Genomic DNA, 27,385 nt, shown 5'->3' on the forward strand with positions numbered 1-27,385 from the left:
TGGGAGGAGAGTGATGGGTCCTCTCCCGTCCTGCCTGCCAGCCCTCCAGAGGCCTGGAGATCAAAGGTGACAGGCCCCTTGGCATGGAGGCCGGGCTCGGCAGGGCCTGCTCTCTGGCCCCCTGCCTGTCTTCCACCCACCCCCGCTCCCAGTTTACATGACAGCAGTGCCTTGCGCAAGAGGCTGTTTAAACACCCCACTTCCGACACAGAAGGCCTCTCCGACTGACCCAGTGTGCCTCAGAGAGACTCCAGGCCAAGATCATTGGAACCATCTGAAACTTTATTCCAGAACAGAAATAAGTCATTGCCTAACAATAAATATAAAAAAAATAATAAATTAAGGTCAAAAAAAAAAAAAAAAAACCCAACAACAAAGGCATTAACACTGACAGAGAAGTGAATATTGTCTAAAGCGCGGGACGGCGGACGGGGACAGCAGGGGCCCTGCCGCACCGGCCCCGGCCCGGGAATGTCAGCACAGCCGTCCTCTGCCCCCCCCTCGCCAGGCCCCTGCCACACACACATTCTCTCCACAAAATACAAAATATATAAACTTTTCAAAGCTCAACACAACCAAGCATCCTGCGAGGGCCCGGGGGGAGCACAGCTAGGCTCGCGGGGCTGAGGACAGGATACGGCTATGGAGGGGGGTCCCTGTGGGGACCCCAGCCGGGGTCCTGAGCGTCTCCACGCAGGCCTAGAGTCAGTTCAAGAGCCCCCCTGAATTGACTGAGTGTCCTCTGATGGCGGGTGGGGGGGCCTGAGGTACCCTGTTCACGTGGCCTCAGGCCCCCTCCCCCAAGACGGCGAAGGGGGCCGGTTTGGAGATGTCCGCCCGTCGGTCCAGAGGCCATGGCAAGGCCCCCGCCCAGGGACGCTGGGACGAGGCGTTGTCTGCTAAGTGCTTGGCTCTGTCCAAGATGGGTGAGGTGGCCCCCCGCTGGGGTTCCTGAGCATCTCAGTCAGGCCCAGGTAATACGTTCAAGAGCCCCCAGAAGAGAGTGGGGGTCTTGGTGGCATTGATAAGAACTAGAAATAAATAAGGTCCCTGGTGGCCCAGCGCTGAGCCGGGAGGGTGGCCTCGTCGTTTCTTCAAGTATTCTTGGCCGAGGAGGGTGCGAGGCCCTGTCGGGGTTCAGATGGGGATCCCCACCGTGTTCACCTGGTCCTTGAGTCCCAGCAGACTGTAGGCGATGCGTTTCTGGTGACCGGGCAGCCGCACCCCAATCCTCTTAATGTCCCTGTGGGTAGAGCGAAGCATAGTAGAGTTAGGGGTCACTGAGGGAAGGGGCGGCTGGGCTGGGGAAGGCAAATGGAGGTGGGGAGAAGTGGGGGTGGGGGGTCCTCAGGGATGAGAGTTCTAGGCAGAAGCCTAACAGGTGGACCCCATCCTAAAACCCTGCCCAGCAGGCCCCATCTACAAGGGCAGGAAGGCGGAGGCTGAATCGAATCGGCAGGACCATCTGGGAGGGGGGGCTCTTGACGCCCCACTTGGGAGATTAGCAACCTGAGGCTCAGAGAGGTGAGGTAATTTGCCCAAAGTCACACAGCAGGTTGGTGGGAGAGCTGGGGATCCGGCCAGCTGTGAACAAACACCCCTCCCCCACTCCAGATCTGTCCCCATGTCCCCAGCTGAGGCCTGGTTCCCAGGCAGATGCCACCCGCAGGCCCCGAGAGCCGAGGTCTCTCTGGGGGCGTTGCTGTAAGCCCCCCAGCCACGCTCTGTCCCCAGGCAGGGTCTTGTTTCGCCCTCACTCCCTCCAAGTGACAAATAGGAAGCCTCAGGAAACCCTCGCTGAGGGGCCATCGGGGGCCCTGCTTTAGTGGAGGGGCTTGCACAGGCCACATCAGGCGACCGGGTCCCCGAGGAGGTGGTTTCCCTTTAGAGCCTCAGTTTCCTCTCCTGTAAAGTGGGATTGCAGTGCCCGTATGCAGGGCAGGAGACCCCGGAGGGAGCCGGTGGCCCGGGGAGGCGGCGCCCGCGGCCCTCCGGCCTGCCCCTGCCCCTGCCCCTTCCGTGCAGCTCCAGCCCCTCGTAAAATCACTTACGCTGCCGGGAGCCCTGGAGCAGGACGTTTGTTGCTCACTCTGGGAGTTTTCTCCTCCACCGTCCTCACCCACCAGCCCAAACCCATGAAAACACCCAGGTTTTTATGGGCCGTCTCCTGGCTGTAAATGGAGCTAATTATATGGTGCACGCTCCTAGTTACAATTCCGGAGACATGACTTTCCCACAGGCTCCGAGGGCTCGGCGGGGCAGGGCAGAGCCGGTGCGTGGGGCGGGCGGCCCAGGGGCCTCCAGGAGGCCGCCGCTCCCCTGAGGCACGGAGGCCCGGAGTGGGCCGCTGGGAGAACTTCCTAGCCCACCCCGGTGGCCGCTGGGGTGTCTGCCGCACCCCTGCAGATCCCCCAACATCTCTCGGATAAGCACTCGGACACTGGGGAAGGGGAACTTCATAGGAAGCGGGGTCCTGGACCCCACCCCAGAATCCTTGGCCTTGACTTGCTGAAGGTGGAGGAGGAGTCTGCCCTTGGGCAGAAGACCCTGACGTCTGGTTTAAGGACGAGTCTGGCTCTAGGAGAGGGCAGTGGCCGGGACCGGTCCCAGCAGACGCCCGGACACAGGAGTCCTCAAGATGTGTCTGTTGAGTAAATGAATGAATGTCTGGGTGGACACCAAGCCGTTGACTAGGCCACCTGAGGTCCTCTCCAAGCCAGCGCAGTTAACCTGACGGGGTGGGAGCTGAGGTGGGTTTTGAAGCCCTTCTGGAAGGCAAAAGTCCGGGGCTGGAAGGCACGAGGTCAAATTCCAGTCCTAGATTCCATCAAAGCCTTGGGTGGGGCTGGCCAGGCCTGTCTTCTGGCCTCAGTTTCTTTATATGTAAATGGAGGCTTTGATGCCACGCTCTCCAGCCACCTACCCCAGGCCCCTACTCTTCCAGCACATACCCCCAAACGTCCCTGGTTCATTTCCTAACCATGCAGCCATCACTGCTTGTGGCCTATGGCACACCAGCCCAAGCATGTGCCTCCCCAGCCTCAGTTTCCCCACCAGGAATCCAGGGCCATCACGCCCATCTTCTCCCTTCACGGGAGTGGGGACACATAACTGAGGCCACCTTTCTTTTGAACCCTGGTTCCCAAGATTCAAAGGCAACACCTCCTGGTGCACACACTGTGTGCCAGCATCCGGCACAGGGAGAAATGGCCTCGGAGACTCGGTGTGTGGTCAGGCATTCACTCAGCAAACATCTCATTCACATCAAACCTGGCAGAGGCCTTGCAGAGCTCACAAGCCCCATCAGCCTGTCCCCCACACCCCTCACAGCATGCCTTCTGTAATAGCCCCCAAAACGGGACGGGCCTTTGCCTGGACTGGGCATTTTCCAAGGGTGAGACGCCCACCACTTAACTCAGCCTCTCAAAAAACACTGAGAAACACTAGTCCAGCTCGAAGCTCAGGAGACTCCAAAACAACGCGGGGAATGCTCAGGTTGAGAAAGGGCAGCCACGCGGATCACGGGACATGGGCCAGCGCCTGTGTCCAGAGAGTCCAGGAAGCAGGGAGGCCGAGGGGGCAGGACGGGACAGGGAAGCCTAAGTCTCCTGGCTCCGTTCTCAGCGCCTCCTGCGGGACCCAGGCACGCTCGACGTGGCCTTCAGGTTGAAAACTGCTTTGCGGTTCCCGCTTCATTTATTTGAAGTCGGCGAGAAGGAGCCCGGAGCGCTGGGCAGGCTGGCACAGCCCGCACCACGGCTGGAGGGAGGAGGAGGGAGCGTGGAATGACTTCCTGCCTTTATCCAGGCCGTTTCAAAACACAACACACACACACATCCATCCAAGACTGTCCTGTCCCTGCTCGTGGGAAAGGAATTGGCCGAGGAGCACCCCGGGCTATTTCGGGAAGCTTCCAAGAACATGTGTTTCCTGTAAGCATGTCTCGGCCCCCACCTCTGCTCACCCTGACGAGAAGCTGAGAAGCTGCACTGTCCCAGGTGGGAGCGATGGAGGGGCAAGGAGGGGTGTCCCCGGTTCCCAGGGAAAAGGAGGGGACGCCGGGACCCTGGCCTTTGCCCAGGGACTGTGGGTGGAAAGCAAGGGAGAAAAGAAGGGGAGGGACGGGGCGTCAGCCCCTCCGTGTGTGAGGTGTGCCACTTGCGACCCAAAGATGAAACCTACGTTGGCCAGGGCCCCCCGCGGGAGTTCCAAGCTGGAGCTTGAACGCAGGCTGACCTCAGACCCCGATACCGAGGCCCCTCTCCTGGGACCCGTCTCCTTTCCATGCCGCTCCCTCTGCTCAGCTCTGTCCCCGCCCGACCCCCTCCGCTGGCCTGGTCTCCGGGACATGTTGCCCGCGGCCTGGCCTGGGAGGCCCATCCGTCAGGTCAAAAGCCCAGCTGAGCACTTTTCAGCCCCAAATCCCAGAACCTCCAGGACCCCAAAGCGTGGGAGACTGGATCGTCTCTTCCATGAAAACCTCCCAGCCCTAAGGGCCCATTCCTGCCATGACCTTGGGCCCTGGACATGCTGGGACATGAGGGCCCAAAGCTATTTTTAGAGGCACAAAAGGCTAAGAAGATAATGTCTTCAAGGCCATGCCGGGAAAGGTCCCGGGCACTGGGAGGAGAGGACAGCTCTCTCGGGGCCGCTGACAGAGGGCCGCTCCCCAGGGACAGACCAGCAGGTCGGGCTGAAAGTCAGCCACGAGGAGGCTCCCAGGAGGGCCTGCCCGTGAGTGGGGCTGCTCAGACCCAAGCACCTTGTGCATTTCCTCCCCATCCTGGAGAGGAAGGCGACCTCTCACGGCAGTATGACCTCGGGCGAGGAATCCGCCCTCTCGGCCTCAGCTTTCCCGACTGTTCGGTGGGGATGTAACAACAGCATCCCATTCACCTCAGTAGACGTGCACCGATCAGAGACGGCTGCAAGGCAAAGCCGCTCCTTGCCCAGACCCCGGCCGTGAGCTAGCTGAGCCTCTCCAAGTCAGTCCTAGCGTCTGAGCCTCAGTGTCTCTGCCTCTGCGTCCGAGCTCTGGACCCTCCCTGCCCAGGGCTGGACTCCTCCTCTGCCTCGCGTGGCCACAGGACGCTGGACACGCCAGTGCCGTCCTCTGCACCATTTCCGACCTGTCCGTCTGGTAGGAATATCGACGGGCCCGCTGTGATCCCGTGGCCTCGAGCGGGAGCAGGCACCTAGTCCGGCCTTGATAAGGGCCACAGTTATTATTACAATGGCTATTATTTTCCTACTCTGGAAAAAAGACGCAGGAAGAGGAGGGAGCCAGAACTGCTGGCTGCCTGCCTGGTTCTGCCCTTCCTGCAAAGACTCCCAGAGAGAAAGAGAAAGGCGGGGGGTGTCGCGGGTGGCGAGAGCAGCGGATGGGTGGCGGGCCGGAGGCGTCCGAGGGCGCGCGGGCACGGCGGAAGCACTCACTCGTTGGTCATCTGCACCACCTTCTCGATGGCGGTGTAGCCGGCGGCCAGGAAGTGCTCCGTGTACTGCTGCATCTTGATGGACTCGAGCCACTCGGCCACCGTGCGGAAGGGCACCCCCTCTGAGCCGCTGGTGCTGGGCAGCCGGATGGACACCCTGCAACAGGGACCCGCACCCGGTGAGGCGTGTCCCGCGGTTCCTGGCCTGGTGCCGCCCCACCTGGCAAGACCCAGAGGCCCTATGCCTCAGTTTGCTCCTCTGGGTGAGGAGGAAGCCATGTCTGGGGGCTCAGGGAGCGAGCTGGCACACGGGGGGCACACGTGCTCCCCCTGGCTCCCACTGACGACGCCACAGCAAAACCACAAATGACGAACCAAGTTGAGGTTCGGATGGCAGGAGCCACAGGCCCAGCCTGGCCAAACGCCAGCACGTAAGATACTTAATTGCCCCTATGTCTCAGTTTCCTCATTTACAAAAAGGGGAGATAATTACAGGACCCATCTGGGAGATTGTTCAAATGAGTTAAAACATGTTAAGTGCTGCGCTCTGTGCCTGGCACACTTGCTCTGGACACGGCAGAGCCCACACCCGCCCCCCCACAGGGCCCCCGGCCCTGGCTGGCCACCACGCCGGGGTGGCTCACTAGGAAAAGTGGGGGCTGCCGTGGCGGAGGCGTGAGCTCACCGAGGGTCAAAGTCAGCCAGGGTCTTGAGGGAGTCGGGGGCCCGGATGAGCTTGTCGAGGATGCTGACGATGTCGGCAAACTTGGGGCGGCGGGCCCGCTCCTGCTGCCAGCACTGCATCATGAGCTGGTAGATGGCCGAGGGGCAGTCCATGGGCGTGGGCAGCCGGAAGCCGTCGTTGATGGCCTTCATCACCTGGCGGGGCAGCGCGGTCAGGGGAGCCGGGCTGCAGCCATGAAGGCTGCACCCCCTTGGCAGGCTCCTTGGGGAGCCCCACGACACAGAGGTGGGCAGGAGAGGGAAGAGGCACCCCAGAAACACGAGCCCGGCATGCAGAGTTTCACAAGCAGCAAGGGCTGAAGGGCTGTCTCGAGGATTCCAGGGAGGGGACCCCGCAGCCCCGCAGGGCACCCCAGGCAGGAGCCTCGCAGAGGGCCCTACGGGTTGAGGGTGTCTGTGCCTGCTGCTCCTCTGGGCCTGAGCGCTTTTCCCCTCCCGTCCTCCCATGGCTACCTGACTGTGCCTTAGCCTCAGCTGAGACGTGACCTCCTCTGGCAAGCCTTCGGGGTCTCAGGCCCGTGAGGGACCAGGCACGTGGGCACATACATGTGCCCTCATGAAGATGCATCCACCCACACCCACACCCACACACACACTTCGTTCCCTCCCACTGACTGAGCAGGGACTGGGTGGGGCGCCCGGCACAAGCCTGGCTCACAGTAGGCCCCCGAGAAACATTTTCTGGGAAAACTAACAAGTTTGCTGAACCAATGAATGGCTGCACCTGATAAAGATTAGCTCCCAGCCCCCCAACTTTTCTCCACCCCGGGGCTTGCGAAGGAGTCAGAGGTTCACGCTCAGACCGGACGGGGACGGAGGGGCCTACCTCGTGGTTCGACAGCTCCCAGTAGGGCCGCTCCCCGTACGTCATCACCTCCCACATGACGATGCCGTAGCTCCACACGTCGCTGGCCGAGGTGAACTTGCGGTAGGAAATGGCCTCCGGGGCCGTCCAGCGGATGGGGATCTTGCCACCCTGCGGGGGACCCAGGCCCGGTCAGCACTCCGGTTGCCCCAGGACCGCAGCGGCCAGGCAGGTCCCACCCTCCGTGCTCCCCACAGGTGCTCCCAGGGCCACACTTCAGGGGTGCGGGTAAGGAGCCCCTGCAGCAGGGCCAGCTGCTCCACCCTCGGGTCCCCCCGCCCGGGGACGGCCTCCCGCACTCACGCTGGTGGTGTAGGTGGCCTCGGGGTCGTCCTCCAGCACGCGGGACAGGCCAAAGTCCGACACCTTGCAGACGAGGTTGCTGTTGACCAGGATGTTGCGGGCGGCCAGGTCCCGGTGGACGTAGTTCATGTTGGCCAGGTACTTCATGCCCGCCGCGATGCCCCGGAGCATGCCCACCAACTGCAGCACGCTGAACTCGCCGTCATTCTCCTGCTGGAGCACACAGGCCCTCAGCTGCCAGCCAGCCCCAGCCCACCGGGGCACCCCCACCCAGCCCACACCCTTACCCGAAGGAACTTGTCCAGGGCCCCGTTCTCCATGTACTCCGTGATGATCATCATGGGCTTGTCTGCAGGGGGCGGGCACAGGGTGGGGGGGTCAGCAGAGTTGGAAGGGGCAGCCCAGGGGTGTGGGGGGGCAGGAGGGTGCAGCTAAGGATAGAGATCCTGGTCGGAGACCCCGTGGGCAGCCCCCCTCCACCGCCCCTGGCTCGGGCCCAGAGGAGCCCCCCAGCTCCGGCCAAGCCTCACACTTGGAGACGACGCCCTCCAGTCGGATGATGTTGTGGTGGCTGAACTGGCCCATGATGCTGGCCTCGCTCAGGAAGTCCACCCGCTGCTTCTCTGTGTAGCCGGCTTTCAGCGTCTTGATGGCCACGGGCACCTCCTTCTTCCCCGACGCCTTCAGCGTCCCCTTGTACACCTCCCCAAACTCTCCTGCGGGCAGCCAGGGAGGGGACCCCCCCCAGTCAGCTGGGTGCAGGTGCCCCCACCTTGCCCCCGCCCCCCGGCGCAGGCGCCAACCTCACCTGCTCCGATCACCTTCTGTCGCGTAACGCAGGACGGGTGGATCTCGGTGGTGAACTTGAGCACGGCCTGGTTGGGGTCCTCATATGTGTGCGGGTCCACGTAAGTCTTCAGGGGCTTCAGTTGTTCTGGAAGGGGGAGGAGATGAGGGTCACCAAGAGCTCAGGGATGGACCTCTGCCCGAGATGGGGGTGGCCAGGGACCTCAGGAGACTTGGGCCAGGCAGCGGCCAGTGCCTCAGAGCTGCCTGAGGAAGCTGTGGGCTGCACCCCAGAGCCCCAGGGTGCCCCAGGGCTCCCGTGGCTGCCCAGGCGGGGAGGTGGGGGAGGGCTGGGCACGGAGCAGGGCTGCATCTCACCTGACTTGGAGAAGTAAACATCCTCTGAGGACTGGCGGGCTCGGAGGCTCCTTCTCCTGCGAAGACCCCAGGAGACCAAACCCACAGGGAGGTCAGCACCTGTGGCCAGCGACCTCCTGGCCTACTCTGGTCCTAAGTGGAGGTCTGGCACGCTCAACACTGCCCCAGGCGGAGGGTGCAGGGGAGGCCAGGTGAGAGGCGGAGGAAATGAGCACGCACACCGCCTGCACCCCGGGTGACCCCGCAAGTTACTGTAACGAGGGCTTTCCTCGTTGGGGCTCCCCAGCGCTTCCGGCCTGCGGGCCAGAAGAAGTGCGGACACAGCACTAATAACCAGTGAAGATGACGGCTGTGGTCGCCCCCCCAGGGCGCCCAGGACTTCACAGGCTAGTGCCTCTTGCACCCCTGGGGGTAGGAGGGGGCAGGGCTTAGACTCCTAGCAGCCCCATCCTAGCAGCTCATGTTCCTTCAGGAAACTGTGGTCCCCACCCCTCTGCATCCCACCTGAACCCCTGGGGAGCCCAGGGGCCCACAAACCTGCGATGGATGAAGACGCCGACTCCCGCCAGCAACAGCAGCAGGAGCAGGCCGACGGCCACACCGCCAATCACCGCCATGTTGCTAGATCCTTCCAAGGCTGTGGGGCGAGACCAGCTGATGACGAGGGAGCCCCCCACACCCCAACACCACCTGTTGCATGCGTTCACTTGCACGGGTTCAGAAGGATGCCTCCTTCCACTTCAGCCGTGGTAAGAGCGGGCTCCCGCGGGCAAACAGCAGGTGCAGGTAGCTGCGTGGACACTAAGCTGGCTCCATGATGTGGGGTGTGAGCCGGGACTGCCCTGAATGCTCGTCCCTGCTCCTCCACCCCAGGGCTCTGGTCTGTTCCTGCCCCCAGCTTAGGGGAGGGCTGCCCGGCCCTGGCTGCCCAGGAGGGGGCATTGCCCCTCTCAGGAGACCCCGCAGCTGCTCCCTGTGAGGACCCTGACTTGGCCCGTGCCCTGAGCCCCAACTCACACAGCGTCTGGAACTCGTGCACCTTGCTGCCAGCACCTTGGCCCTCCTGCGTCAGCGCCTGCACCTGGACCAGGTAGGTGGTGTCCGGAGCCAGGTCGTCCAGGGTCACAGAGAAGCCGTCGGTCCGGCGCACATTGTAGCTGTTGGAGTCACCCTGCAGGTGCAGGAGCTGCGGTGAGGCAGAGCTGGGCAGGGCTGGGCAGGGCTGGGCATCCTCCATCCAGCGGAGCAAGGCCAGCCCCGCTCAGCCAGGTGGCTCACCTCTGTTGGCAAATGCCACGCTCTTCTTACAGAAGGGGAAACTGAGGCTTGGAGAGCGACCAGCTCAAGGTCACAGACAACAGATGTCTGAGCAGGACACACCCAGGTCTGCCTGGCCCCCAAGACCTGAACCTGCTCCCCAGCTCCCTGCTTCTCCTCTCCCACAAGTCTGCTGTGCTGATCTGGAAGTGGCGCACCCCCAGACCTCAGTTTACCCATCTGCAGAGTGGAGCATCTTCACTGTGCATAGTGTAGTGAGCAAGAGCCAGGCATGCCCGCCGGCTCTGCTCACAGCCCCGCGGGCCAGCCTGGGCCCCCCGTTACCTTCTTGCGGTAGGTGACCTCGTACTTCCAGACGCGGCTCTGCTGTGGCAGCGGGATACTCCAGGAGACGCTCAGTGAGCTGGTGCTGCGGCCCTCCAGCTTCACCTTAGGGGGCTCTGGCGGGACAGTAAGTGGGGGATGGAAATGAGGCTCGCCTGGGAGCGCGGGTGGGGATCAAGCCGGTCCTCCCATCGCCCAGACAGTTTGGGATCCTAACCCTGGATTCTTAACTTTCAGCTCTGGGGCACAGAGCTCCGAGCCCCAGCCACAGCAGTGGCTGACACAGTAGAGGGCCCTGCACATATTTATGTATAAATCATAAAAATAAAGCAATAGCGGCCCTCCCTGGTGGCACCACGCAGGGAGGTGAGGACGCAGCACTGCAAGCCGGCCGCAGCCACTTCAGTGTGAGTTTGATCCCCGCCCAAAGGTGACCCACAGGGCGCGGCAGACCTCTCCTATCTCCCCGCTTCTCCCTCAGCAGTGTACTTTGTCAGTCTGCCTGCTCTGCTCCCCACTCTGTCTCTGGGGAAGCCTCTCACCGCCCCCGCACCTCTGATCTTTACCCCAGTTCTGTATGCACAAATAAATAAATCTTAAAAAATAAAATAAAGCCATAGCTGGCTGCTGTTATATCCTTCTTCGGGCCCAGGCACTGTCTAAAAGTCTTCTATATAAAACGATCTATTAAATCCTCTCAATAGCCCTATTACGACCCCTGTTTGTTTTTTTTTTTAAAGATTTATTTATTCATACAGAACTGGGGTACAAGCCAGAGATCCGGATGGTGAGAGGATTCACCAGAGACAGTGTGGGGAGCAGAACAGGCAGATTGACGAAGTACACTGCTGAGGGGAGCAGCAGGCGGGTCAGGAGAGGTCTGCCACACCATGTGGTCACCTCCGGGGCAGGCAGGGATCGAACTCATGCGGAAGTGGCTTAAGCTTCTTAGTGCTGTGCTTTAACCCGCTGCGCCACCAGGAAGGGCCCACGACCCCTGTTTTTTAAGTGAGGAAACAGAAGCTCAGAGAGGTTGAGTAACTTGCCCAAAGTCACAGAGCTCGGGAGTGACTCCAGAGACTGTGCTTTTATTTATTTATTTAAAGAGTTATTTATTTATGCATACAAAAGCTGGGACATGGGCCAGAAGTGTGGGGGAGAGGGGAGTGGGGTGAGAGGATTCACCAGAGACAGCGTGGGGAGCAGAACAGGCAGATGGACTGAACTACACTGCTGAGGGGAGCAGGGGAGCATCCGGAGAGGCTGCCGCGCCCTGCGGGTCAGCGCCCTGGCTGGGATCAAACTGGTGCTGCAGCGGCTGCGGGCGGCTTCACAGTGCTGAGACTTAACCCCTTGCACCACAGGGAGGGCCCAGAGACTGTTTCTAACCACCGGCCGAGCCTGGTGGCGGCTCCCAGGAGCACACGCGCCCCCTCTGCGCCCCGCCTCCCAGGCCCTCACCTGTCTGGTTGATGCTGACGCTGGCCGTGCGGAAGCTGCGGCTGGCCACCAGCCCCGAGACGCCGTTGCGGGCCTCCACGACAAACGTGTAGTTCATGTGCGGCTCCAGGTCGCTGACCGTCACGCTGGTGCGGGTGAGCCCGAGCGGGAGCTCCGAGTAGCGCACGCTGGCCTCGCAGGGCCCACACTCACCCGACTCGGGCCAGCACTGCTCGCAGGTAACGGTGTAGGTGATGTCCTCGCGGCCCCCGTTGTCCTGGGGGGGTGTCCAGCGCAGCTCCACTTTGGCGCCCATGCCCACGGCCGTGAGGTAGTGCGGGGCGGAGGGGGGCCCTGCGCAGAGGCGAGGGCAGAGCCTGGGTCTCGTCCCCTGCAGGTGCCGACCGCCCGCCCCCATCCCGGGTCCGCCGCGAGACTCACGGGTGCAGGGCATGGACAGCGGGTCCGACGCTGCCCGGAAGTAGCCTTCCTCGCACTGGCAGTGGGTGGCGCCCTCGGAGGACGGCAGGGTGTGAGCGGGGCACTCCAAGCACAGGCTGTCGGACGCCTCGGACTTGAAGAATCCCGGCGAGCAGGCTGGCGGAAACGGCCAGAGGTCAGTTCAGCCAGTCCCACCCCGGGGGGCTTCTCCCTGTCACGGGGACCCCGGGCAAGCGGCTTCACCTCGGAGGGGCCTATACCAGGCACCAGAAAGTGCCCCCAACCTTGTATCACGCCCCCCGACCCCCCAAGAAGCTCCACACCCCTGGGCCTGGCGTTCAAGGCTCACATTTCGCCCTCCAGTTCCCTCAGGTGTCCACCTCACACCTGGCTCACCTGGCTCAGCCCGCTGCCACTGGCTTGCTCCTTTAACCCATGCGCACCAGGCTGTCGGGTACCCACGAGGACAGCAACTTCTTTACCAATTATGTTTGTTGACTGACTGTCAGCACCACCCAGCCCATCAGCCAGACACACCCCTCAGGATGCCACCAGGCAGGTGTCCCCTCACCCCAGGACCTGACAGCCTTCCCGTCTGGGGCTGGCCCACCAGGAAGCAGGAAAGGCCAGGACCCCAGTCCTTTCTCCGGACCTGCTTGTTGGACCAAGTCATTTCCGCCACTACAGGGGCAGCCAGGAAGCGGCTCTTCCTCCTCCCGGCGGCAGGTCCTGTGCTGGCCAGGCAGGCCAGGGGCTCAGGCACCTGATCGGCGGCTCCTTCCTCCCACCGCCCCATCCACCTCCTGCCCCGAGCCCCTTCCTGGCCCCACAGACAGGAAGCTGCCCAGACACGGGCCCTCTGTGAGGCTGCCCAGGGCTTGGGCAGAGTGGGATGGGGTCACCCTAAGGGCCCCTCTCACAACCTCACCGTGGCCACCCAGCCTTCGGCTCATTCTATGGAGAGGGAGCTGTGCCACCCCACGCTCAGCGCCACGTGCATCCGTCACTCAGGCCCTCTGCCGGGTGCCCGGCCCTCAGGGGAGACAAGGCCCTGCCTTATGGCAATGTCGGTGGTAAAGGGGAGGGCCAGAGGCTCAGCGGGAGAGAAGCTGGGTGGGCACAGGCCTGCAGAGCCCCAGTGGTGCCGTGGGGGCTGAGAGGCGGAGTAGGAGCTCAGCAGGGCACAAATCTTGGGAGAAGGAGTCAGGGTGGGAAAGAGCCAGAACGGCACAGAGAGGATGTGTGGCTTTGTGGCACAAAGTGGGCGAGCGGAAGGCATAGGCTGCCAGGTGTTCGGGAACACACAGACAAAGGCCTCGACTGCCAGGCCAGGGAGCCAGGATCCCTCATTGCCCAGTCGCCCTGTGGACAGAAGTGGACAGTGGAGCTGGGAGTCCGAGGACAGGATTCAACGGACACCCAGTTCCTTCAGGTCTCGCACAGGGGCTCCCTGCCAGGACTCCAGCTGCAGGGTCTCTCCTCTCCCTGCCCAGGGCCGGCGTCTCCCGCGCCCACCTGCCCTGCTTCGTGCGGCCGCGACAGACACACTGGAGCCTCAGCATCGCCCCGGCGCTCGGGCATGGGTGGCAGGACAGGGGTGCGGAGCCTGGAGCCCTCTTGAAAACGCTGACCACCCATCAGGCTGTGGCCACGCCCTGGACATCCACTTAGCCCCACAACACGCCAGTCACGGCTAGGCACGGTCGGATGCCCAGAGGGGAAAAGCACCTGTCCCAGGTCTCCCTCCAAGCTCCTCCTGACCTGGGGTACGGCGCCTTCAGCCTCTCTCCCTTCCCACCAGCTCCCCACCTCGGAGCGAAGGGATGAGCAACATTCTGAAACAAACCCCAAGAGAGGGGAGATGGAGCCCCACCTTTGTCAACAGCCAGAAAACCCCAAGACTAACTTCAGAGCTCCTGGGGTGCGTGTGCGGTACCCCTAACACAGGCTTCTCAAACCAGGTACTTGTGTGTTCTATGGGGAGAGAGGCGTGGGATCACTCAGGGGGGCCAGGGTGCGGGGGGCGTACCCAAGTGGTCCTCTTTGACCCCAAAGGTCTTTCCAGTCTCCTATTCTATTAAGAAAATGATGTGTGCTCTGTGTTCCTCTTCCTAACAGCTCCACTCAAAACAAAAATAGCTCTCCCCGCCCCCAAATCGGCAAGTAAAAATGAGACTCCAGAAAGCAGGGCTGTGTTTGCCCTGGGATTTCAATGCCTCCAAATGCCCTGACTTGTCTGCCAAGGGCCCTCGCCCTGGGTGAGTGCGGCTCCAGGTGGTCCCAGCCCCATGGAGTTGGGGTGCTCAGGGAACCCTGAACCACATTGCACCTTCTCAGCCCAGGCTCTCAGGCTTGCGGGGTGGGGGCGGGGGCGGGGCTGCCATCTCCCACCAGGCCCCCACCCCGTGGGAGTCCCAAGCCCCCCAGCCCTGTGCCAAGAGGAGGAAGTGGGGGAAGAGCCGGGTTCCATCCTTTGGCCCCAGAGCCCGGGGGTGGCCCGCCCGCTGCCGGCAGGAAAGAGGGAATTTGGAGAGATTTCCGCTGCGGACGTGCCAGATAATACAGTGGCGAGGCTGTGGCAACGAGGCATGTGCTTGCCTGACGGCACCGGGCACCCCCTCCTCCAACACAGCCCCAGGGGCTACCCCCGCCGGTCTGGCTGGGGGTCCCAGAGCTCCAGAGCAGACGCCAACAAGCCCCTGTGTTCCCTGCTCTGCCTGGCTGGATTTCCTGGCATTTGGAGCAGGTAAGGGGGAACAGGGCCCACACCCAGGGCCCCCCACACACACTCAACTCCACCCTCCACCACACACACACACACACACACACACACACACAGTACCCCACTGCCCCTTAGCCAGCTAACTCCTGGGCACCTTCAACACCCCCTAGAGCTCCTCCACACAGCCCTCTCGGGCTGCCCAACTGATGACCTCTTCTGCCCCATCAGGGCATCTGTTACTCAATCTTGTGTTTACCAAACATGAATTGAGCACTTCCTACGTGTCTGGCACAGTGCTGGGCGCTGAGAGCCGATGGTGGGTTAGATAAACACCCTTTCTGCTCGGGGGCGCCCACAGCCTGGCTTTCCGGCTGCCTGTGAAATTATTTCTGCACCCAAGAGAATCCTCTACTGAGGCTGGCGGCTCCTAGAGCAGGAGTGGGTGCGATTTACCGGTGCCCCTGGCCCAGCACAGTCTCTCACGGAACAGTAGGTCTTAGCTGATGTTGAGCAGTGAGGAGTGAGTGAGGGAGTCGGTGAATGGCACCTTAACCACGTGTCCCAGGGCCACAGAGCCCAGCGAGGTCTCGGTGCCCGGGGGACCCTGTGTCTGGGGTGCACCCACCTGCCTGCCACAGGAGCCCGACTCTGGCACAAACATGGAGAGCTCTGGCCCTGGTCGCTGGGCAGGCCCAGCCCGCTTTAAGCAGGGGAACTGGGGCACAGTGGCTGCACCCGGGGCTGCACCCCGGTTTTTCCAGTTCCCGAAGCCCGCCCCTCAGGTGGCAGCGTGGGGTGACTCAGGGACAGACGCCCGCTGGCCTGGCCCAAATCCAGCCCTGGCTGAGCCCCTCCCCAGGCCCAGTCACCTCCCAGGCTGCTGGCGGCCAGGTCATCTGGTCAAGAGGTCGAGGTGACAGTCTCCCTAAGGCCACAACCTCCCGAGTCCTGCCGGAGACCAGGCTGGAGGCCACGCGTTCCCTCCGCCGGAGCACGAGGGGACCTGGACTTTGTCTCTAGCTCCAACAGGCAGCCAACGCCAACCTGGAAGTTACTGACCCAGTGAATGAGGGCAACTGATAACTCCAGGCCCCAGAAGCTTCTGGCTCCCGAGCAGGCCCGTCCTCGCTCAGCCACAGAGGCCTCCCTAGGGCCCAAAGGCTGCCAGCACCTTGCCCCTTTCACACACACCCCGGGGAATTATCTTGGGGCACATTCCTGCACCAAGCCCAAGATAAGCACAGCTCCCCACCCCAGGCCCCCGCCTCCCCCCCCCTCCACCAGCCTTTTATCTTCTATTTGCTCTCCTTGGCTCCTTCCTTCCGTTCTTTGGGACACACTCACCTCCTGGGAGGGCGGCGGAGACTGCCATAACCTGCCCCCCCACCTCCACCACCACCGTGTGAGGGGAGGGTAGGTCAGGCAGGGCGTGGGGGGGGAGCTTCCACCCACAGCCCCACCCCTGCCGGCCCCAGGAACAACACAGAACTAAGTGGGGTGGCACTCCCCAGGGAGAGGACAAGCCTGAAGGTCACGGCCAGTAGCTCCCAGGGATCCCAGGGGTGCTGTACCTGACAAAGCAGGGCTCAGCAGTCCAGTCACCACCCAGGGCCACCCTAGCTAGAGCCTTGCCCTGCCCAGGGCCACCCAGGCAGTGAGCACTAGGACCAGCCCCCTGGTCTCAGGCAAGAGTCTGTCAGAGCAACCCAGGTTTTCAGACTAAATCACAGCAGAAAGTCTCCAGAGGTAAACCTAGTGGCTGACCACTAGGTCAGCCAGAGTCCGGCCTGCTCATTTTACAGGTGGGGGACGTGAGCCCAGAGGGGGAGCCAGAGTCCGGAGGTAAACCTAGTGGCTGACCACTAGGTCAGCCAGAGTCCGGCCTGCTCATTTGCTCATTTTACTGATGGGGGACGTGAGCCCAGAGGGGATCTGGAAGTTCATTCAGCTTATGGGTGGAAGGACACGTGCCAGGAGATAGGGGACACGGCTCCCTGCGCCAGGCTCCAGCTTCACTGGTCACTGGTCATGGTTTTCTCTCCAGGCCTCCATTTCCTCATCTGTAAAATGCAGAGCCCTGAGCCTCTCTGGGTCTTCTGTGAAGGCTGCAGGGGAGCTTCTTATGAAGGCAATGCCTAGGGGGTGTCTGGATGGAGCATCTTGGAGCCATCCCTGGGGGTGCTGAGCCCCGGAGGACGACGAGGCTCCAAGGAGAGAATTCCTGCCGCCTCACAGCCCCCACCTGCAGCTCTGGCCTCCCAGCTGCTGGGCTGAGCTCTGACTGAAGCTACTGGCCACCTGCTCACCTGGCCGGCAGTCCCTGTGGTCAGGCGCCACCCTGGGCCGCCAGCTCAGCTGCTGATGCCAGCACAGGAAGCGGACAGAGAGACAAAGCCGCCCTGGGGGAGATGATGGTCAGCCTGAGTGACTCCACTGTCCCCCAGGCAGGGCTGGGGGAGAGGGTGGGGCAGGAGGGCGGGCTGGAGTGAAGCTGGTTCATTCCTGACATAGCTCACGAGAGCTCCTGGGCAGCGTGCCCACCTGTCCGAACACACACCTGAGAGGTGCCTCCCTTCCGCCGCCATTTAACTCTTTCCTGGGCGTCAGGTTTCCTGGGGAAAGAGCCCTCAGGAGACATGAACTCTAGGGGTAAGCTGGACTAGGTACTGACGACCTTGGGGTACCCATGACCCCTCTGTGGGTCATCCTGGAAGCCCCAGGGAAGGGTCTGGGGACGGTCAGGAGGAGAGTAGCCCCGACGCCTCCCCCCATTCCCTCAGCGCGCCTGGTAGTGACCCCCCCACCCCACGCCACCTCCTGCGCCAGGACCTGCCACCCCAGCGCTGCCCAGGGAACCTGTCCCAGGGCCAGGAGCTGAGTCAGGGATTCCGAAGGAACTGGTCACTTCCTGCCCCGTTTCCTGACACTTCCTCTGGCCCCCACACCACTGCACTGCTGGACTCAAATCATGAAGCAGCCACATCTTAGCTGAGAGACTCCAGGCGAGTCTCTGGGCATTTCTGCGACTCAGGATCTCATTGGCGAGATGGGGCTGATAACAGGTGCGGGGTCAGCAAGGGCGTCCCTGTCCTTGGAGAGGCCCTGTCTGCAGGACACTGGCATTTTCGCCATTGTCATCGCCGTCAGGGGCTGCTGGGAGGAGAGTATTAGAATAAAAAGCAGCCAGGCTGGGCACGCTCAGTCAGCCAGAGGGCCAGCCCTGAGGGAACCCCACTGAAGGGAACCCCACTGGGGCCAAGGGGGACAGTCTACAGAGGGAAGACCAGGGCTACAGGAGGGTACCCCCGGAGAGCCTGTCCTCCCTATTGGGGTCTGCTCAGTTCTTCACAAACAAAGCTGCCAGAACCGTGACCTCCAAGAGGAGGTGAAGTCTACCACCCCTTCCGGGAGAGACCCCCCAAGCCCAACCATCCACTTATCTCTGCACAGCCTGAACCACCAGCCTGTGGAAAGTTTTCAGCTGCCCCTCACCCCCCACCCCCGCATTCTTGAGCAAGGATGTCATGTGGGAGGAGCCCGCTGGACCTAGGGCGTTTGGGCCCCCCCACCCTGCGGTCATTGTCTGACTGGGAGTGTGCAGTTGGGGTCACCTAAAGCAGGGGTCTCCTGGGAAAGGGGACCCACTCAGAAGAGCAGAACTGAGAGGAAAGGGATGACAGAAAGGGCCAGAGCAAAATCTCTCCACAGGTCCAGGCCAGAAGGGGCCTCGGGCGTCTCTCGTGCAGGGTCTGCAGACCGTTAAGGTTCTGAGGACCTGTTCTGGGAGGTCAGTAGTGGGAGGTCAGACTCCTCTGACAGTTGAACCTCCTTCATGGGTTGCGGGTTCATGGCAAAACACCAAGGATAAAGTCTGCGGGGTAGTTGAGCTTGTTTTAGGATAGGAAACCGGAAGCAGAGACGGGGGAAGATCTTCCAGTGACCACACAGTAGTCAGGTACAACGGCCCCAATTTCTCAACACCCCACTTATCCCAGCAGAGAAGCTTCCAGAGAGAGGGCGTGAGCTGGCTTCCAAAGGTCAGCCTGCATTCCACAAATCCCAAAGCCTTTTCCAGAAAAAGTCAGCCATTGAAAAAAACTAAGTTGTAGAGATGGCCGCTGTCACGGGCCAGGGCCCTGCTAAGCGTCCCAGTGTGAGCTCATTAATGTCCAGCCCCATTCCCAGAGAACCTGATTTAAGTGACCCTTGATCAGGCCTTGCAGCTCGGGGCGCTGGTGGGTCCGAGACTCTGCTGCCCTTCCCGTCCACGTTTTCCATCAATGTCAAAACTTTTCAAAATTTGCCCTGGTGAGTCTGGGCCAATTCCCTCATCCCGGGTGGGGAAGAGGCACCCGAGACCCAGAGAGGTTACGTCACTTGCCTAGGGTCACGCAGTGAGTTAAGAGAAATGAAACCAGCGCCCGCCGTGTGTCCACGGCGCTGGGATAAAGTGGAGTCTCGACGGACACTGGTGGGATGAACCAAAAATAACAACCACCCTTAAAAGCAGGATGTGTCAGGCACTGACCTAAGCACTTTATGAGTATTAAGTCATTCGGTTATCATAACAAGCCTACACGGTGGTACCACATTCCCTTCATTTATAGATGAGGAAATCCGGACACAGAGAGATCAAGGAACTGTCTGAAAGTCACGCAGCTAAATGCACAGCTGTGATCCGAACCCAGGCCTCAGGCGCCAGAAGCCCCCCTTGCCCCTTGCTCCTTCTGAGTTGCCGGAAAAGTCATGACACATTTTGGCTTGAAAAACAGAAAAAATACATCAAGACTTTCCCGACGGCCCCATATGATCTTCCGCAGGGAGCCCAGTGATTCCCGAGTCCAGGAAGGCCCTGAGATTTTTACTAACAGAACGGCTGCCTGTTGGAGCAGAGCTGACCTGGCCAGGCCCCCAGCGCCCCAGAGCCCAGACGAGAGCCCGAAGTGGGCCTCCCATCCCGGGACCCCCTCTCCCGGTCACCCAGCGCGGCCACTCACCCTGGCAGGCGTCCTCCACCTTCTCGTAGCCTTCCTGGCACAGACACTGGCCGATGCGCACCAGCCACTCGCCGTCCACAGCACAGTGCATGCGGGGCTCTTCGCCCCCGGGGGGCACCACGGCGTGGTCCACGCAGGTTCCGGCCACGGTGGCCAAGGAGGGCGCGTCGGAGCCCGCGATGGTCTCCGGGAAGCGGGCCAGGCCCTGCAGCAGCTCAGGGCACTTCTTGTAGTACACGCGGACGGAGAGAAGCGCCACGCAGGCGCCGATGTCCTGGAAGGCCAGGTAGAAGCCCTTGCGGCTAAGCGGCCCCACTGAGCGCTCCTCCACGTTGAGCTTCACGTGGCGCGCCTCGAAGTCGCTGCTGACCGTGATCTCGTCCGGCGCGATGGTGTCGATCTTGTTGAACTGGCGCTTCTGGAAGTTGGTGCCGTAGTCCACGTCGGACTCGGCGTAGTAGAGGTTGAAGGTCTCCTTGCAGGAGCTGGCTCCGCCGGGGAAGCTGTTGCAGTCGCGCACGGTGAACTTGAGCTCGATGAAGATGCGCTCGGCCTCGCCACGGTACACCCAGTTGGTGCGCAGCCAGTTGTCCTGATCCCCGGCCACCACGTTGCACACAGAGTACATATAGATGGGTGTGTCGTCCATGATGATCTGCATCAGGTCCCACTGCGCCGGGAACCGACAGTTAGTGCGGGGGACGCCCTGGACGGGACGCCGAGCCAAAGGCAGAGCTGGGGAGACGCTTAGTGCCCTCACTGTACAGGGGAGGAAACTGAGGCCCAGGGTTGTGTGCTACAAGGGGCGGAGTCTGCATGGGAACCCCTGGTGTGTCTGATCCCAAGTCGGGGTGCTGAACATCCACAGGAGACTGTGAGCTGGGGTTTCTGTGTGACCTCATTTCAGCTCCCTGAGCCTAACATCCCATCTGTCCAGGGGCAAGCTCTACCTCAGAGAGTTGCTATGAGGACAAATGACCGAATGTCTACAAAACTCTGAGCGCATTGCGTGGCTAAAGAGGCAGCTGATAACATCACCTTGTTATTGTTACTGTTATTCTTCATGGTATGTGCATGTGTGCAGACCCAAGGTGGCGGCGGGGGAAAGGGTTAAGTCGGGAACAATGGAGGTTCCCTCACCATTTAGATCTTATCATCTAAACAGATAAATAGCATTCCTTCTACCTGAAGACACAGCTCCCCCTCCTCCAGGAAGACTTCCTAGGTTGGACCAAGCTTGGGTCCAGGGTCCCCCTCTGGCTCTTATCATGTCCAAGTCTGCTTTATCATAACACCAGCATGGTGACACCTGCATCTAGCTCCCACTCTAGATTCTGAGCTCCTCTGGGCAAGGACTAGACCGAATTCATTTCTGTAACCCCAGGGCCTCCCAGAAACAGAGTAGGTGCTCAGGAAAAGATTTGTTGAAAGAATAGATGAAAGCAGAGGGGACGAGGAGAAAGGCCTGAATTGAGAGAGGCCTGAATTGTACCGTGTGATACAGGTTAAGGTCTCCAAGGCCCTGGGGCCTCAGATTCCCTCTCTGTAAAGACTGGGTTGGGTTAGGTGACCTGTGTCCCCCTCCTACCCAGCTGGACATTCCAGGATCCTGGAAATCCACTCACAGCTACACCCCAGGCCTCCGGGGGGCTAAGATGGCCAGGAATAGGCAGCTGACACACACACCTGGTCAAGTATTGCCCCGGAGACACTGTGTCATCAGCTCAAGGCCCCTGAGCAAACTCAGCAAGGGTCCACTGTATAGAAGGGGAAACTGAGGCCCAGAGAGCAGCAATATTCTCCCATGACCACACAAAAAGTACACACAATTGGGGAAGGGGCCCCAGTGCCCTGCCCACCAGTCCCAGCAGGCAGGGCAGAGCGGAGGGGGGTACACTTGGGTGGGGAGGAAGCCAAAGTCAGCTTCCAGCAGGAAGAGGAGCCCCGGCTGGGGGAGCAGGAAAGGGGTCTGCAGGAAGAAACTCGATTTGGTTCTCAGGATCGTAGGGACCAGGAAAGCTCTGTTATTCTCTTCTCCCCAGTCCCCCCAAACCCCAGCTGCTTCCTGGGCTGAGGGCCTCAAAGGTCACCACTGCCCCTCCAAGAGGTGGGTGGAGGGAATCAAGGGGCCCCTCTGAGCATCAGTCCCAGTGACACGCATGCCACGGGGCGTTCCGCTGTCTCCCAGCTCTCTCCCCCAGCTGCTCTGCCTCCCTCGGAGGGGGACTCTGCGCCCTGCCCGAGCCCCTTGTCTAGGCCGGGCCCCGCCTGCCCCCCGAACCTGAAGTCTTACCCCTTTGCCATACGGGCTCGTGAGCCAGCCGAGTTCCCCTTTGGCAGCAGCAAAGTCCAATAACACAACTGAAAGAGACAGAAGGGGGAGACTGAGCTGGGGCACGTGCCGGGGGCCTCGTCACCCCTTGAGAAAGCGCCCACAGTCACAGGTCACCATATCTGAGTGACCGTCCCTTGACAAACAGGGAAACAGGTGCAGAGAGAGGATGGCCACAACCTGAGGCAGGCCGGAGCGAGGACTCGGTCTCCAGTCCCCCAAGCCCAGGCCCCGGCCACAAACACCCCACAGCCCCAGCTGGGCAGAGCGGGCAGGCAGGGCTGTTACGCGATACCACAGCAGCCCATCTGCTTTCTGGAACAAGGCCCCTCGGCCGTGCTCGCTGGCATGTGGGCCTCGGCGGCACTCATGTCTGCTCCTGCTACACCCCCCGGTGCCAATCACCCCAACCTGCCCAGACCACGGCAGCTCACAAGTGCAGATCACGTATGGACACACGTGTCTCAGGGCACTGCAAGGAGAGAGCTGGGAACAGATGGGAACAGCTTCAGGAGGTGAGGGGACCCAGGGGGTTGTCTGGAAACCGATCTTCCCACCACGGAAGCCAGGCTTAAAGCCCTGAACCCATAAAGGCCTCTTGGAGGGGCCCAAGGATACGCACAGCTGGCCAGGTCCCCTCCCGGGGAAAGTCACTCGCAAGGCCACGGCCTCACCAGGGTGCCAGGGTGGGAACCCTGGGCGGGACTTTCCAGGCCCAGAGGAACCAGTGCCAGAAGCACACTTTCCCGGAGGGGGCATCTGGAGCCCGGGAAGGCACAGAGACTTCCCTGCCAGGGGCTTCCCTACCCTGGCCTGGCTGGTAGTACCTCCCGTCGGTGGGTGGCCCCCGGCTCCCTGCCAGGCTCAGGGAGACCCTAACCCTGGTACTGCCCTCCTCCATTTCCAAGGCTGAGGTAGCTGCCAATAGGTGCCCCCTTCCTGGGGTGAAGGGAGGTTGGGGAAACTGAGGCATGCCACCTTGGATGGCTCCCTGGATTCTCAGGGTAAATCCTAAGGCAGAGGGGTGCTGCAGAGGCTCTGCTCCTTTGAGCTCTGGGGCCTCCTGGGGTACAGCATTCCTCAAGACCAGGCCCAGGAAGAAGGATCTAAGGCTGGATGAACTCTGGGTAGGCAGGGAGCAGAGATTCGCTGGATTTAGAGGTGGGGGCAGGCCCAGGGTGCCCCTCCCAGAGGCGCTGCTGTGCTCTTTCCAGAGGCTCAGAGGCCTGCTGTGAGGCAGGGTGTGAGCACTGCTGCCTGACTCTGCCCTGGGCCAGATCTCTCTCTCTAGGAAGGGTCCACGGGCCAGACAGGGAAGAGGAAATCCGATGTGGCAACAGCCCCAAGATTGAGGGGAGAGGGGAGGGCAGCCGTGGGAGTGGGTCGGGGCAGGCGCCGGGATCTGCTTGGGCATGCCCAGGGCCTGGGCTTGGAAAGTTCACTAACCCTGCTAGCAAATGGAACGTTCCAGCTCCACAGGAAGGAATCTAGGGGTTCTTGTGCCTCACAGTTCTGCACACAGGCTTCTCCCGGGGGATAGAAAAGGCCACCCAAGGGCGGGATGGCTGGCTCCCAGGCTCTGAGGGGTTAACTTGGCAGGGAAGGTCCCCCACTCCCCTCTACCCCCTTTCCAGCCCAGGCCCGGCCTGCATGGCCTGCATGGAAGTATCAGCAGGCTCAATCAGAGAAGAAAAGAAGCCTTCACACAGGAAGGAGCCTCCCCCAGGGGCTTCCAGCCACAGCCCCCTCCCAGGGAAATTCCCTAGAATCGATCACCAGGAACAGGAGCCCAGCCAGGCCCTCCACCCTGCCTGGGAGTGGGGCGCGGCTCTTCCCTCAGCCCTTCCAGGGACTCAGGCTCTAGTTTCCCAGGAAGGGGCTGGGGCCTGGGGGCTGCCCCCCACCCAGGTTTCACTGAGGGGCCTGAGAGGGCAGAGCTCATGGGGCCTGTGACCCTCCCCAGCCCCAGGAAAGTCGCCTCTGCCTGAAGTTCCATTGGAAACAGCGTCCTCAGGGGTCCTCTTGAAATGCAGTACTGCTCCCCTGGACACCTCCTAGTCCCCCATCCTTCAACCACAGCTAAGCTATTCCTCAAGACAGGGGCAGCAGGGGACTCTGGGAGCTAAACGATGGAAAAGGGGAAGGGAACAGAGAGAGAATCAAGCTGGGAACTTTACAGGCCCCCTGAGTGCAGTCAGCCAAATTGGGCCAGCAGCCCCTGTCCCCCTGCACCCCTGCCCAGCTATTCTTGCTGTGCAGGAAAATCCACCATGAAACCACAGTGCAGGGCTCTGGGCCCCAGCAGCCAAGAAGCCAGATGCTCAGGTCTGACCTGCGCTGTGCAGAGGGCCCTGGCTGGCAAGGTCTTGGGCCTCCCTCGTTTTCCAGGCTCGTAAAGGGGCAGATTCAGTAGCTGTTGAGAAGCCAGCAGGCTCCACAGAGAGGGGACGGCAGCCTGGGTTCAGGGTGGAAGGGACACGTGTGTCCTCTCTGCTCATCTCCTCTCACCAAATTCCCCCCCAACCCCCCCCAAATTTCCACATCTAGCCTGAACCCTAGAGAACATAACAACCAGCAGCTGCCAGCTGGGCCATCACCTCCCGCCACTCCTCACCCCCCCCACCCCCGTCATTCACAGGGACTCTTCGACCCTAAGCAAAAATGTCCCCCCATCCCAGACCCTATGCACACCCCATCCTTCCTCAGGCCATGGTGGGGTGGGAGAGGGAGGTGGGACTGTGCAACTTGACTGGGGGTGATCAACTTGGGGCTTGAGGAGGCTCCAGGCTTGCAGGCAGCAAAGGCAACCTCCCAGCACTGTCAGCCAGCCTAATCCCCCACCCCCCATGGGCAGCCTTGAGAAAGGCCTGTACTGACTCCAGCTGTCTCTCCCCTTCTCTCCAACCACAGTCCCAGTCCCGTAGGAAGGAGGGGACAGAAGCCTGGGCTGGGGAGGTTGCTGAGGGGCGTAGAGATCCCAGCCACCCACTGCCCCCGCAAGTTGGGGCCAGGGGCCCCAACTTGGTCCGGGGCCTGAGCCAGGATGCCACCCCCTACCTCCACCCCCAAAAGCTCCAGCTCTGCCCTCTTTTCCTCTCAAACTGAAAGAGAAACTCCAGCCGAGTTTGGGAGGTGGAAAAAGAAGGAACCTTCTCACCCTGCCGGGTTTCGTCTGCACTTCCCCTGGCCCAGCCTGCGGAAACATCCTCTGACCGCCAGAGAAAACTTGTTCTCACTGTTGGAAACTGAAGCGGCCTGGGCCAGGGCCAGGGACCCCCAGCCACTCACCCTCCCACCCCAAGGCAACGACTGCCGCCAGGGCCCCTAGCCCAGAGCGACTCTGCGCGTCGTGGCTGGAGCGGGGGTGTGTGATTCAGTCCCCCACCCCCAGGTGCCCGGACTCCCGGTGGCCCCGGGGTGACGACTCCACACCTTAGCAGGCCGCGCCCCCACCTGCCGCATTTCCCCGTCCTGAGTCACCCCTTGCGCAGAACGCTAAACTTGGGGACTTCCTGTCCTCACTCATTCACGGCCGCGAACTTGTCCCCCAGCCTGGGAATGTGGCTGAGGAAGGTAGGGAAAGCTTGTGTGGGCAGATTGCCCCAATCTCCCCCCAGCGCTTTCCTCCGGTCTGGAGGTAAAGGGGGCGTGGAGAAAACCTCAGGGAGCATGTCTCCCCAGGGGGTTCCCCGCCCGTCGAAGGACCCCCCTCCCCAAATTGAGGAACCTCTACAGAAATGCCTTTCCGCAAAATCGGGCCAAGCGGGTTGGTGAATTCGGTCACCAAGAAACTAAACTCGCGGAAAACCCCTAGACACCCCTTTCTCCAAGCCTCCTCCCCTCCCCCCGACCTCCGCCGCACACCCCACCGGGACTCGATTCTGAAGCCACGCGGGTCTATAACCGCGTGGCCGGCGCCGCGTCCCTTCTCGGCGGCCGCGGAGCCCCCCTCTCCCGGGCCACAACCCCTTAGTCCCGAATTCCCAAAAGCCCGGATGGGTCTCAGATCCGCCCCGGGGGCGGCCAGCGCGCCCTGCCCACCCCAGCGCGCGGGCACTGGTGCCGCCAGGTCAGTTTCCGAATAGCGCGCCGTCGAGGCCCGCGGGTCCCCGCGAGGCGCAGGGGCGCAGGGGTCCCGCCACCCGGCTGGGTCGGGCCGGGCCGGCAGCCGAGCGCACACTCACCTTCCTTGCCCTGGGCCGCCACCGCCGCGGCCAGCACGCAGCCCCACAGCAGGGCGAGGCAGGAGCGAGGCGCCCGACGCTCCATGCTGCGCTCCTAGCTCTCCGCCCGATCCTCTGCGCCCGGCTCCCGCGCGCCCCACGCCGGCCCAGACGACCGGCTCCCGCCCGCTGCCGCGCACAACTTGCACCCCTCCTGCCCGAAGTCCTTAATGGAAGTTGGGTGAGAACCGGCTCCTGTTCATTCATGCCCTGCGCTGACGTCACCGAAGCCACGCCTTCAGGAATGTCTTTAAAGGGGCCGGGCAGGCACCGGAGGAAAAGAAGGGGAAGTCCCAGGGGATACGGGAAGAGCCCTAGAGTCCTCCGAACTCCCTCGCGCCCTGGAGCCCCTCGGGAGTTGGAGCGCCACAAGCAAGGTGCCAGTGGCCTCAGAGCTAGTGCCCCCGGGTCTCTGAGCCAGCGTTCTGGCGCATTCTGGGGATGGGCATCTCTCCTGCACCTTTGCCCTTTGCACCGCGGGCACAGTGCTGAACCCATGTCCTGGGTGGAAACAGACTGGGAGGCCAAGTAACAGCAGCCTCAGCTGGGTCTGCCGGACGCAGACGCCCCTTTCCTGGGAGTCCTGACGATGCACCAGGGCTGGAGGTCTTGGGGTGTCTCTGCCAGGAGGTGGGGGGCCTCCAAGGCCTACAGCAGCCACCTCTAAGGAGGATACCCAAGAGCGACTTCACCCCTCATCTGAGAGGGTGGTCTGATGCTGTTCCCAGGAGAGCGCACAGAGGCCCCAGCAATTCAACAGCACACTCAAAGCTGGAAGGGAGGCTAGCCAGGGGCTGGTAGTCTGCTTTAACCACTGCTCCGTGTGGGGCCCCAGGGGCCCCAGGGGCGAGGGACTACCCTGCAGAGCCCCTGGCATGGCAGAATCGGTTGGCATGTCTCCACTCTTTGGAAGATACTTGCTCCCCACCTATCCCCCTCTAGGGACTTCTCAAGGGTTCCCCGGACGTGAGCTCATCTCCTATCCCCACGGAAGCTGCTGGCATTAGTCAAACAAACGGGAAATGTCCTCTTGCCCGCCTGTCCTGGCCACCCACGGCTGCCTATTGCCCAATCACCATTTGGCCAGTCCAGGAGGAGCAGCTGGAGCAGCCCAGAT

At 61.8% G+C, this 27,385-nt stretch overlaps 1 protein-coding gene and 1 long non-coding RNA gene across 2 annotated transcripts; one reads left to right on the top strand and one right to left on the bottom strand.

Annotated features, from left to right (window-relative positions):
• Nucleotides 1-1,137: 1,137 nt before the first annotated feature.
• EPHA2 (EPH receptor A2) lies at nucleotides 1,138-26,458 on the bottom strand. The gene is made up of 17 exons (XM_004678535.1): nucleotides 26,230-26,458; nucleotides 22,007-22,074; nucleotides 19,714-20,383; nucleotides 11,995-12,150; nucleotides 11,575-11,907; nucleotides 10,114-10,229; nucleotides 9,529-9,682; nucleotides 9,049-9,148; nucleotides 8,512-8,567; nucleotides 8,156-8,281; nucleotides 7,878-8,063; nucleotides 7,635-7,696; nucleotides 7,348-7,557; nucleotides 7,006-7,155; nucleotides 6,121-6,314; nucleotides 5,437-5,592; nucleotides 1,138-1,243 (listed from the first exon to the last, which is right to left on the bottom strand). Exons 1-17 carry the CDS (start codon nucleotides 26,312-26,314, stop codon nucleotides 1,138-1,140), a joined length of 2,928 nt encoding a protein of 975 aa, XP_004678592.1. The 5' UTR covers nucleotides 26,315-26,458.
• LOC105853407 lies at nucleotides 12,090-14,193 on the top strand. Its single transcript, XR_001145260.1, has 3 exons — nucleotides 12,090-12,169; nucleotides 13,796-13,955; nucleotides 14,113-14,193. It is a non-coding gene; the product is annotated as an uncharacterized LOC105853407 (long non-coding RNA).
• Nucleotides 26,459-27,385: the final 927 nt, after the last annotated feature.

The sequence above is a fragment of the Condylura cristata genome, unplaced genomic scaffold, assembly GCF_000260355.1.
Source record: "Condylura cristata isolate star-nosed mole 26May11 unplaced genomic scaffold, ConCri1.0 scaffold00008, whole genome shotgun sequence".
In the NCBI taxonomy this organism is placed as follows: Eukaryota; Metazoa; Chordata; class Mammalia; order Eulipotyphla; family Talpidae; genus Condylura; species Condylura cristata.

What these genes read in the sequence shown, in the direction of transcription:
- EPHA2 (XM_004678535.1), bottom strand. Translation starts at nt 26,314, where the DNA reads ATGGAGCGTCGGGCGCCTCGCTCCTGCCTCGCCCTGCTGTGGGGCTGC. An exon ending in CGAGCCCGTATGGCAAAGGG is followed by an intron (nt 20,384 to 22,006) that starts GTAAGACTTCAG and finishes TTCCCGGCGCAG; the next exon opens with TGGGACCTGATGCAGATCAT. An exon ending in GCACGAGTTCCAGACGCTGT is followed by an intron (nt 9,149 to 9,528) that starts GTGAGTTGGGGC and finishes CTCGCCCCACAG; the next exon opens with CCTTGGAAGGATCTAGCAAC.